Source organism: Scomber scombrus, chromosome 15 (genome assembly GCF_963691925.1).
Source record: "Scomber scombrus chromosome 15, fScoSco1.1, whole genome shotgun sequence".
NCBI lineage: Eukaryota > Metazoa > Chordata > Actinopteri > Scombriformes > Scombridae > Scomber > Scomber scombrus.
In genome coordinates this window covers 15,475,317-15,488,042 of record NC_084984.1, presented here as the reverse complement: position 1 = coordinate 15,488,042, position 12,726 = coordinate 15,475,317, and the positions used below count along the sequence as shown (strand labels likewise).

The 12,726-nt window shown below is 39.5% G+C and overlaps 1 protein-coding gene across 2 annotated transcripts in view; it reads right to left on the bottom strand.

Moving 5' to 3' along the window:
* Positions 1-1,308: 1,308 nt before the first annotated feature.
* ogdhb (oxoglutarate dehydrogenase b) overlaps positions 1,309-12,726 on the bottom strand; it is a 33,114-nt gene continuing 21,696 nt past the window's right edge. The window contains exons 13-23 of one of the 2 annotated variants that reach the window (XM_062434501.1): positions 12,572-12,674; positions 11,154-11,282; positions 10,918-11,068; positions 10,140-10,267; positions 8,851-9,029; positions 7,049-7,120; positions 6,069-6,194; positions 5,899-5,971; positions 5,642-5,805; positions 4,641-4,795; positions 1,309-4,017 (exon numbers count right to left, since the gene is read on the bottom strand). In XM_062434501.1, coding sequence (XP_062290485.1) covers positions 3,897-4,017; positions 4,641-4,795; positions 5,642-5,805; positions 5,899-5,971; positions 6,069-6,194; positions 7,049-7,120; positions 8,851-9,029; positions 10,140-10,267; positions 10,918-11,068; positions 11,154-11,282; positions 12,572-12,674 — 1,401 coding nt within the window. In that variant the 3' untranslated portion in view covers positions 1,309-3,896. Of the gene's footprint in view, positions 4,018-4,640; positions 4,796-5,348; positions 5,551-5,587; positions 5,806-5,898; positions 5,972-6,068; positions 6,195-7,048; positions 7,121-8,850; positions 9,030-10,139; positions 10,268-10,917; positions 11,069-11,153; positions 11,283-12,571; positions 12,675-12,726 lie in introns of those variants that run through there. The other variant, XM_062434502.1, reaches the window with a different exon arrangement.

Below are 12,726 nucleotides of genomic sequence, written 5' to 3'. Positions count from 1 at the left end.
CATACTGCATTATTTTTTCTTTTTGACTCCCAACCTTTAAAAAAACATTTTTTCTACTACTAAGAGCAGTTAGTGAGCTACTTAGATTCCTGTAAAAGCCATACCTACCGTATACATTTTTTGACAGCAACACAGCATGGTTAACACTGTCACATGCTTTCAAAAGCTCTAAAAACATACCTGTTGCATACTCCTTATTATCAGTTCTATCAGTATAATCTAAAAGTGTCATATTAGTTGAATTATTATTTTTTCTTTACCATAAACTAACCTGGTGATTATACCAAGTGGGGAGTTCCGGTCCTCTGAAATGAGGCCAACGCGGAAGTAACAGGTTGATTGGTTCACAGGTTCAGGAGGGCGCCTCTTGCTCCTCCTGATGATGCCCCAAGTACAATCAGTGTTTTTATTTTTCCTGGCATGCACCTGAAATTTTCAAGATGGCGCTGCTCAGATCCGAAACTATTGGCTTCCCAGCTGCAGTCCACAAACCAATGGGTGACGTCACGGATGTTACGTACATTTCTTATATACAGTCTATGGATTATACATGATATTGTACAAGTTCAAGTGTTCCTGGATTCTTTTATACACTAGTTTTTCCAAAATCAACCAAGATGAATGTGTCATAATGTTTTTGTAATGTCTATATTTTCTTGTCTGGAAAAGAAAAACTCTTCAATGAAATTGAAACTGTCAAACAAAAAAAGTTTATTGAAATTAAACCAATCATCTGTTATATGTTTTTATTGCTTGCTTGACCTCGTCTGTTTTGACTGTACCTTCTTTCCTCCCTTCCGTCTGTCCTTCCTTCCTCCCTCCCTCTTTCCTTCCCTCATTCCTTCCTTCCTTTCCTTCCTCCCTCCTTCATTCCTTCCCTCCTTTCCTTCCTCCCTCCCTCCCTCCCTCTGTCTCTTTCTTTCCTCCCCCCTACCTTCCTCCCTTCCTTCTTTCCTCTGTCCTTCTTTCCTTCCTTCCTCCCTCTTTTACTTTCTCCCTCCCTCCGTCCTTCCTTCTTTCCTCCCTCCCTTCATTCCTCCTTTCCTCCCTTCCTTCCTCCCTCCCTCCTTTCCTTCCTTCTTCCTCCCTTCCTCCTTTCCTTCCTTCTTCCTCCCTTCCATCCTTCCTTCCTCTCTCCTTCCCTTCCTTCCTTCTTCCTCCCTTCCTTCCTTGACTCGAGGACAACAGGAGGGTTAAGTGAAATGTCTGGCTGTTACACCAGAGTTGATTAAAAAATGACTACTACTCTACAGCATTGACAACTTTGTCAGATGTGTTATTGGATAAAAAATAATAAAAACTCCAGCATCACTGTGCAACAGGAACTATAATCTTTATTTTCTGTAAACAATAAAACATACAACACTATATGAAAATAAATACATTGTTCAATTCAGAGGAGCTGAGGAATCTCATCATCATCATGTCTTTGCATAAGTAACGACCATTGCATGGTATGATTTCTATTCAGATGAAACTTTAATTTCAAGTAATCTGTTACACATTTGGCACAAACTGAGACCTCTACATTGATGCAGCAGGACGGTGAGTGAATGTGAGTCTGTGATTAAATGTAGATATATGTGAAGTCTGAAACAATTGGTCTCTCTCTGAATACGTGCAGATAACAACTACGGGTCACTTTAACGCGACTGTTAAAAAAAAAAGTGCAGAAATATGTTGATCTGTTTCTCTTTTCTGTTTGCTTCTGCTGAAACAGAAGGTGGGCATAAAGTTTCCAACAAGCCTCACTTTTAAAATTTTGAGCTAACTCAGACATATTAAAAAAAGAGCTTAAAAATATCCATACTATTCCTAATTTCAACCACTCAGCGATTTTTACCCAAACCAAATATTTAAAATGAAATGAGATTTGTTTTCTTCTTCTCACCAATATCAGGTTATAATACTTCGCAGGTTGCTGCTTATATTATATTATGTGGTCAATATCACACTTTTAAGAAATATTGTTTGACATAAACATTCAAAACCAGTTTTAAAAGAAAAATGACATTTTTTTTGGAAATATGCTTATTTGAATTAAATAAGAAGAGGATGGTTAGCTTAGCAAAAAGACCAGAAGCAGAAGGAAGTAGCTAGCCTAGCTCTGCCTATGTTTGTTTATAACAATCATCCTACCTGCACCTCTACAGCCCACTAAAGTAAAAAGCCCTCAAAGACCAAAGAGTTAAGATTACTTAACCCTCCTGTTGTCCTCGAGTCAAGGAAGGAAGGGAGGAAGAAGGAAGGAAGGGAAGGAGGGAGGGAGGAAAGAAGGAAGGGAGGAAAGGAAAGAAGGAAGGAAAGGAAGAAAGGACAGAGGAAAGAAAGAGAAGGAGGGAAGGACAGAAGGAGGGAGGAAGGAAGGACAGAAGGAAGGAAGAAAGGGGGATGGAGGAAGGAAAGGAGGAAAGGGAGAGGAAGGAGAGAAGGAGGGAGTGAGGAAGGACAGACGGAAGGAAGGAAGGAAGGAAAGAAGGAAAGAAGGAACAGTCAAAACAGACGGGTCAATTTGACCCGGGAGGACGACATAAAGGTTAAAACAAATCTTACAAGTAATTTAAGTCGTGTAGACAAGTTGACTTTTTTACTTTTCCAAACTTTGGGGAATCCGTAGAAAGTCAGAAATAACTTTTTTTTGGTAAGGTTTTTAATGCCACAGTCATGTCATATAGGAGGAGATAATGTAAGAAAGAGTTTCTCATTTGTAAAAAGGGTCCAGGTCAATATTCAAGTCATAACTGCAACTAGGAAACTGTGATTATTCTGAAAGCTCTGATATATCCGAGTTGGCGAGTCAATTTTATTCATAAAACCCCATATCATCAATCACAAGTTTACCTCATGGGGGGGGGGGGGGGGGGTTTACAATCTGTGCAGCAACACAACCTCCACTAACCTTAGACCCTCGATTCGGATAAGGAAAAACCCTTTAATGGGAGAAAATGGAAGAAACCTCAGGAAGAGCAACAGAGGCAGGATTCCTCTTCTTGGACGTTGCCCATCATTCAGTGTAATTAAATTTAAAGTTTAAACCTGCAGAGTGAAACGTCATTGCCACACGAATTCACACAATGCTGATTAAGCCTACGACTGCCAGATAAACCTTTCACAGTAAATAGATTGTAATCTGGTGTCTGGTTTAACATCTGGACAGGTTAATGCATACAGAGCACTAATTTCCAGTTGGCTTTGAATGAGGATAAAATAATTTAATCTCTTCTAGACTTTCCAAATGACATTGGACTGACTGTTTTTGTAATTACTCTCACTCCCACAAGGGGGAGAACAATGTCCTGCACTCCAGCTTCAATGCTTATGATATAATTTTTCTCAATCCACAGTATTTTAAACCCTCATACGACCTACTCAGTTATCATCCTGAGTTGTCAGATGAACGTCCTCCAGTCGATAAGGTTCATCTGACAGAACGTCATGAACGCAACATAAACTAACATGCTAATTAGTGAACTTCAGAGGTGCTTGTAGGTGGGTTTTTTTGTAATTATCAAGTGATTGCATACAGTATTTTATTAGTAATCTGGATTTTCAGAGAAGAGCAAGTTACTGTCTAAAAGCAAATTAAACCTAAAGGCTAAAACTCTTTGTATTACAAATTACTTATCATATAAATTCATACATTCAATGCATTTTTTCATACACATTTTATTTGTATCTGTGCCCAGAATATTGAACTTGAGGTCTACATGCTAACAGAGTTGGAAGTCATTGCGCGCATTGTTTGAAAACTTCACCTGTTAACAGGCCTGATATGTGAATATTGAGGAAAAACACGTCAATGCAAAAAGGTTGTAGGCAAACGGGGGGGAAGCCTGTTTGCTCCACTGAAGTCTCGCTGTGTGTGTGGATAAGAGGATGGAGGAGCAGAAGACTTGTTACAGTTTTCCTGAGAATGCGTCCAGACCGAATGCATTGTCCAGTAAACGCTGCAGCTCCATGAGGTGAGTTTGTTTGTTCCCAGTGGCTGGAGCTGAGGCAGGCTCACGGCCAGCATACCTGCAAACACACACACACACACACACACACACACACACACACACACACACACACACACACACACACACACACACACACACACACACACACACATTAGCATATGAGTCAATGACGTGATGAACCAAGTGTCCAATTGGTATAACCAGTATTTTTTCATGAAAATCAGATTATATACAAGAAAATAAGTTTGAATTTAAATGTGGAATACATATAATTCACTTTTGCAACTTAACACTTTTTTAAAAACACATTTTTATTATTATATAGAAACAAATGTTTTTTTTAAGATATGTCCTGCTCAATATTGACAAAATGTTTAAAATTTTAAATGAAGGAATACTCCAAAACATTTTTTAAATGAAGTAATTACTTGTATAAGTCCACTTAATACACTGTAGGTGGATAAAATATTTAATATTTATCATTCTTTTGTGGTTACACCATTTGACATTTCTGGGCACATTCAGTCTTACTTTTGGTAAAAAATGGTGCAAATGTCATTTCAAATGACAAAAATACTAAATGTATATATTATTAAGCCTGATGCTTCTTTTAAAACTATTTTCAAAGATATTTTTGAATTGCTCATCTTGCCAACCTTCCCATGAACCAGAACAACTTACCAAACTGGCTGGGAGTGGTTGATGGTGGTGCGGATGCGAGGCTTGACGTAGTCGTAGTAGCCCTGGTTCTTGTGTTCTTCCTGACACCACACCAGATCAGCATTCGAATAACGCTCCGTCTCTGCTTTCACCAGGTCAAAGGGGAACGGTGACAACTACAAAGGAGAGAGTAAGCTGTTAAGACTTAAAACTGGAACCCAACAAGTGACTGGCAGTGACACTGCAGTTTGAGTCAATAGGACCTACATTTTACTCCATATTTTGACATTTGTATCAATACTTTCGTTTATTCCATATTTGGGCTATTTTGTTTTAACCCTCCTGTTGTCCTCAGGTCACAGAAGGACAAGAGGAAGGAAGGAAGGAAGGAAGGAAGGAAGGAAGGAAGGAAGGAAGGAAGGAAAGGAAAGGAGTAAGGAGGGTGGGAGGGAGGAAGGAAGGGAAGGTGGAAAAGAGGAAGGAAGTAAGGAGAGAAGGAAGGGAGGAAGGAAGTAAGGAGAGAAGGAAGGGAGGAAGGAAAGGAGTAAGGAGGGAGGAAGGAAGGAAAGGAGTAAGGAAGGATGAAGGAAGGAAGGAAGGAAAGGAGTAAGGAGGGAGGAAGGAAGGAAAGAAAGGAGTAAGGAGGGAGGGAGGGAGAAAAAGAGGAAGGAAGTAAGGAGAGAAGGAAGGAATGAAGAAAGTGAGGAAAGAAGTATGGAAGGAGGAGGGAGCAAAGAAAGTGGGAAGGAGGGGAAGAATGAAGGAAAAATTAAAGAAAGAGGGAGGAAGGAAGGAAAGAAGGAACAGTCAAAAGAGATGGGGTCAATTTGACCCGGGAGGACAACAGCAGGGTTAACCCTCTTGTTGTCTTCCTGCCAATCGTGCAACTTTTGTCCTAATGCATCAAAAGTATGCCTCATCTTTTAGTGAACTCCTGTTATCTCCCAGGTCAAAATTGACCCAATGACAATAGGAGGGTTGCACATGCCTTGGATCACACAGCACCTTTACTCTGACGTTACCTGTTCGATGCGGACCACAGCTACGGTATCGTCCATGCCTCTGTTCTTGCGTTCGCGGGTAAGCTCGTAGTAGATTTTGCCGGAGCAGAAAACAATTCTCTTCACCTTCTCTGGGTTGACGGCTGGAGGACCGTCATCTGGGATCATACGCTTGAAGTGGGTTCCTACAGGAGAAGAGGAGAGATTTACTTTTTGAGTTTTTACTCTTTTCATCCTGAATTTACTGCTACTACTATGTTTTTTCTGCCAGTACTCACCTGGCAGCATTTCATCAAAGCTGGACTTGGCCTCAGGGTGGCGCAACAGCGACTTGGGAGTAAAAACTATCAGCTGGAGATAAACAGAATGCAAAAACCAAGTTCAGTGATTTGAACCTGTAATTATTGTGTGTGTGTGTTGTGAGTAACAGTTCATGTGTGTCACCCACTGGCTTCCTGAAGGGCTGCTGGATCTGTCTGCGGAGAACGTGGTAGTAGTTTGCAGGAGTCGAGCAGTTGACGACGATCCAGTTACAGTCGTACAGCTGACGCATTGCAAAGTCCTCTGACATTTTCTGACAAAGATGCAGTTTTGAAAATTAGAGGAAAGTAAGAAAATACTTCTTTGTGTATAATATCACATTAGCAGGTAATCACTCAAAAGAAGGCAGACAAGGGATGCAGGATAGCGGATTTTTTGCTGATGGGTCAGTGACTAATAAGGGTTGGCAAGATGAACAATTCAAAAATAGTTTTAAAAGCAGCATCAGGTTTGTTAAAATGTACATTTTGTATTTGTGTTGGTTTTATGTAATTTGAAATGACATTTGCACCATTTTTTTTTTTTACCAAAAGTAAGACTGAATGCTCCTGAAAATGTCAAATGGTGTAACCACAAAAGAATGATCAATATTAAATATTTTATCCACCTACAGTGTATTTAAGTGGACTTATACTAATAATTACTTAATTTAAAACATGTAAATGTTTCCTGATCTCCATGATTCCCCAGATGAAATGTAATATTTAGAACAATTGCATTAGAACAATTATTTAGAACCATTACCTTTATTTAATATAAAAAGTTATAATGTAAGATCATGCCAAAGTAGTTGATATGGTGTTTTATTGAGAATTTACTGTTTTTAAGCAAGTTGAATTATTTGGTACAAAGTTTTTATGGTTACACCACTTAGACATTTTTGCCATAATCCTCTAATATATTCTCTCAAAATAGATTAAAAGCAGAAATTTGATGCTGGGTCCACAAAAAAAGAATGTGTGCAAGTTATTCATACGTTTATTTTCACATTTTAACCCCTTTAAATTTGACTAAACCACATGGACACCAATTTCAAAAGCCAAACCCGATATTGTCGTGCATCCCTTAAGCAGACACATGGATCCACTGTTTCTGACACTAACTCACAGGGAAAACATCAGGGTCGTCGTTGCACATCTGTAGGAACCTTTCAGGGCGGGCAGACGAGTGCTCTGGACCCTGAGAGAAGGAGAGAAAATGGAAAAGCAATCAAGAATCGACTATATTTAATAATCTCATCTACACACTCACTTAATTTAGTTTTAAAGACCTGGATGTCATCTTTGACTGTGTTAAAATTGTCCTTCCTCCCTCCCTCCTTCTCTCTTTCTTTCCTTCCTCTCTCTTTCCTCCCTTCCTTCTTTCCTTCCTCCATTACCCTTTTTTCCTTCCTTCCTTCTTTCCTCCGTCCTTCATTCCTTCCTCCCTTCCTTCCTTCCCTCCTTCCTTTCTCCCTCCTTTCCTTCCTTCTTTCTTCCTCTTTTCCTCCCTTCCTTCTTCCTTCCTTTCCTTCCTTCTTCCTTCCTCCCTCCCTCCCTCCTTTCCTTCCTTTTTCCTCCCTCCCTTCCTTCTTCCTTTCCTTCCTTCTTCCTTCCTTCCTCCCTTCCTTCCTTCCTCCCTCCCTCCTTTCCTTCGTTCCTTCCTCCTTCCTTTCCTTCCTTCTTCCTCCCTTCCTTCCTTCCTTCCTTCCTTGACTTGAGGACAACAGGAGGGTTAAACTAATTCTGTCACAGGCAGTAGCTTTTTTTCACATAAGGCCGAAAGCAAAAATTAAAGCTTTTCTTTTGAAGACCCGGTGCCTCTCACATGCAGCAGCAAGACTCACTGGTATCATGAATAAAGACCACATAACTGCTGTATTGGCCTTCCTTCACGTGTTTCCAGTGAAATGTATTTTAGGATTCGTTTGGGAGAACTTTTCTTGGTCGTTAGTTTTTTATTTGAAAAACTATCAAGAGGAGCTGTGTAGTCTAGTATGAAGGGTTCATTAACAGCTACTGGAGAGCAATTCTCACTTTCAGCCACTAGGGGGAGCTCTAAGCTTCTGTAAACCACCTCCACCTTGTGTTGAAGTAGAGTCTGACACACAGTGAATTTTTACTGCTGCCCTCGGCTACTTTGACTCGGTAGTAAGTTATCCTGCTAGCTGACTGGAGGAAACATGATGCAGACGAAGACACACAAAAGTCCAGCATGGAAAAACTTACAGAAAGTAAAGGAAAATCTTGTCTGCTGTGACGGTTACTGAGGGAGACGGACCTGACGCTCATCACTAAACAAGTACATCAACATTTGTTACAGCTCCTCGGAAGTGTGACAAAAGTCTCAGAGAAAAAACTAACATTACGTCTCTCATTGCTAACATGATTGTAAAGGATCTGCTCAGCGAAACAAAATCCATGCTGTTATATTTTTAGGGGTCTGTAAGCCTATAAGATTTTTTCTTTTAATTAATGTGTTTCTGTAAAGAAATTAAGGCTGATTAACATTTAAATAAATACAAGTTTGTGCAGTTAAAGCTTGTTGTTTGTTATGAATATTGAAAATTAGTTTTGACGCATTATCTATTTAGTGAATATTCAGTTCTTTATTCTGGTTAAGCAAACATGAAAACATGGGCTCATACACATCACTAATTCAGCAGCATGTCAGTTGATATTAGACCCATCATATCCTCCAATTATTTACTTCTCTCTAATCCAGGTTCTCAATAACAATCTAAAGCTGACTGAGCTTCTTCCGGTCAAAACCTGCTGTTTTAAAATGTGCTCTATAACTAAAAGGTCTATTTTAATATTATTTAACCACTAACAACAAGCTGCCGTTACAGCATCAGTTCACTAAGATCTTTCAGACTGAGAAATTAAGACAGATGCAGAAAATGGCAGATCAGGTTTCTCAGTTCCTACCATTCCCTCCATGCCGTGAGGAAGCAGCATCACGATCCCGTTCTGTCGGACCCACTTGGCCTGGCCTGAGCTGATGAACTGGTCGATGATGCACTGAGCCGTGTTGTTAAAGTCTCCAAACTGGGCTTCCCACAGAATCAGAGCGTTGGGACTGGCCATGGCAAAGCCTAACTCAAAACCTGCACACAGAAGAGAGAGAATAGACATGAAGGCTGCGTTCACACTGCAAGCCAAAATCCGATTTTTAGCCAATCTAGATTGGAACCAGATGGCTCTTATGAAGTCTGAACAGTCATAAATCACATAAAATCCGAATTTTGCAAACCAGATGGAAACCACCTTTGGGAGGTAGTTTCAAATCGCATTTGGACAGATGTGTCTGAGTCTGAATAGCTCCAAACACTCAAATCGGTTTTGACTGTCCGTGACGTCTCTCTACGTCTCTACGCTACGTTACTCTATACGACACCAGACCCGCGCTTATTCCAGTTGTTGTTGCTAGCTGATATCAATGGAGGCAATGGAGGACGTCGAAAACATCAGTCCTTGGACAGAGGACCAAACCAAATTCTTAATTAATCTTTGGGGAGATGGCTCTGTTCAAGCGAAGCTCGAGGGTTTGTTGTTGATGTCGCAATTCTATGACATCACACAATACACGCTGGATTACGCCTCCGCTCCGACGACGTTGCCACAGCAACCTGTCAGATTGGTCATTAATATGGCCCAGTCTGAACAGAGCCAAATCCCATTTGGACACACTAAAAACAGTGTGGACAGTCAACCCTAAAAATCGGATTTGAGAAGGAATCAGATTTGCCTGCAGTCTGAATGCAGCCTAAGAAACAATAATACTAATGATTATTTTCACTATTGTATGTTGTGTCTACAAAATGTCAGAAAAATCATGAAAATGTGTAATTTCATGATGACGTCTTCAAAAGATCAACAGTCCAAAATCCAAAAATATTCAGTTTACTATCATTTATGAAAGAAAAAAGCAGCAAATCCTGACATTTGAGTAGCTGTAACCATCAAATTGTTGGGCATTTTGAACTGAGGGGCTGCATAAAGGACAAGTAGAAGATAAATAAGGACTTTTTAAACTGGAAATCATGCAAAGACATTCCAGTAGAGCCCCAGAATATAAATATAGAGCTGGAGATGTGCATGATTCATCCTCTTTAAATTACTACTAGCTTCGTGTAATGCGGTGCAGATCTGAAAGTGGCTAAAAATCTTACAAACTGATCATTTGAAGACGTTATTTGTGTGTGCATGCTTCTCACCTAGTACTCCATACTCAGACAGAGAGCTGTTGCAGACGGTGTACAGAGCCTGATTTAGGGAGATGTGGTTCATCGGGATGCAGATCCTCTTATCAACGTTCTGGTCATGGAGAACATGATGTCGATGGCTGTGAAGCAAATTACAGAAGTAGAGAAGATTGTGAACATGGAGAAGTTCCCTTCCTTCTGTCCTTCCCTCCTTCCTTCATTTCCTTAATCCCTCCCTCCTTCTCTCTTTCTTTCCTCCCCCCTACCTTCCTCACTTCCTTCTTTCCTATGTCCTTCTTTCCTTCCTTCCTCCCTTCCTCTCTCCCACTGTCCTTCCTTCCTTCGTTCCTTTCCTCCCTTCCTCTCTCCCACTGTCCTTCCTTCCTTCGTTCCTTTCCTCCCTCCTTTCCTTCCTTCTTCCTTCCTTCTTCCTCCCTTCCTTCTTTCATTCCTTCCTCCCTTCCTCTTTTCCCTTCTCCCTCAGTCCTTCCTTCCTTCTTTCCTTTCCTTCCTTCCTTCCCTCCTTCTTTCCTTCTTCCTCCCTCCCTCCTTTCCTTCCTTCCTTCTTCCTCCCTTCCATCCTTCCTTCTTCCATCCTTCCTCCCTCCCTTCCTTCCTTCTTCCTCCCTTCCCTCCTTCCTTCCTTCCTTCCTCCATCCTTTCCTTCCTTCTTCCTCCTTTCCTTCCTTCCTTCCTTCTTCATCCCTCCCTTCCTTCCTTCTTCCTCCCCTTCCTTGACTCGAGGACAACAGGAGGGTTAAGAAGTTAATTTTGTTGAACTTGGTCGTACCTGAAGGTTCCCCTCTCCACATCTTGTCCACTGAGTCGTACATGGATCCCTTCTTTGAGCAGAGAGCCAAAGGCCATATATTCCCCGAGAGCCCAGTCACACACTCGCTGGCTCACCATGTTCGCACGGCCCTTTAAGATGCGACTTAAACCTAAAACATGAACACAGGTGGAAGGTTTACAGATGTGAAATTGAAGAGAATATTCATTAATAATAAGGAAGAGAGAGGACAGTACCTCCATGTATGGTGAAGTCTTCCACCGGCACAGAGGAAGCAATTTTTCCAATATGGCCGAGCTCTTCTTCACTGATGCCGGTAGACGGGCAGCTCATGCTTTTGGGCTGACCCTCCAGTGTGAAGAAATCTGTCAACATGCAAACACACCAAAAACTTTACTAATGAAGCCCATATCTGCCAGGTGATGTAAGATTCAAGTAAAAATACACTTGAAATGTCAGGATTATGAGATTATTAGATTAATTTATATAATATTATCAAAACTCTGACTGTATCATACATTTTGTAATTTGTGATTGATAATCTCATAATTTTGATTTAGTATCGTATAATTTTGAGAAATTATCTCATAATTTTGTTTAAATATCTTACAATTGTGACCAAGTACATATATATGTATTTTGACAAAGTATCTTAATTTTCAAAGTACAGCATATCATAATTTTGACTGAATAACTTTAACTTAGTATCTGTCAGTTTGAGGCTAGTATCTCACAGTTTTGACTGAGTATCACAATTCTGACTAGGTATCTCACAATTTTAATTTAGTATCTGACAATTTCACAATTTATATCTCCCTTTGACTGGGTATCTCATCATTCTGACAAAGTTTGACAAAGTATTTCTCAATTTTGATCAAGTATCATCATTTTTTATATCATCATTTTGACAAAGTATCTGACAGTTTGAAGTTAGTATCTCACAATTTTAACAAACTATCTTATAATAATGACGTAATATCTCACTAAATATTTTACTGGGTATGTCATCATTCTGACAAAATTTTGACTATCTAATAATTTTGATTAAATATCTCTCAATTGTGATCAAGTATCGCAATTTTTTAAAAGTATATCAAAGTACAAGTATATAATAATTTTAACAAAGTATCTACATTTTCAGAGAATAGTATATCATACTTTTTGACTACATATCGCAGTTTTTATCATCATTTTCACAAAGTATCTTATAATAATGACATAATATCTCACAATATATCTCACTGGGTATCTCATCATTCTGACAAAATTTCGACTATCATCATTTTGGCTAAGTATCTAATAATTTTGATTAAATATCTCTCAATTGTGATCAAGTATCAAGTATATCAAAGTACAAGTATATAATAATTTTAACAAAGTATCTACATTTTCAGAGAATAGTATATATTAGTTTTTGACTACATATTACAATTTGTATCATCATTTTAACTTAGTATCTCATACTAATTGACTTAATATCTCAATTCACAATTTATCACAATTTATATTCATATTTCATAATTTTGACTATCATCATTTTGGCTCATTAGTTCTTCATAGTCGTGTTTTTTTAATCATGTTTTACTTTTGATTTAATTTTTGTCCTCATGGCCTTTTTTAAAACACACAGACAGATGGAAACAGAAGCTCTTACCAGGCCAAGGTGAGTCCAGCCAGTGTTTGATGTGAAGGATCTTCTCATCTTTGGAGCGAGTGTAAGCTTCCTCACAGATTTTATCGTACCTTGCGACTTCCTCCTGCAAGAGATAGATGTACGTTAGGTATGTTAAAGAGAAAATCCTAATGGAG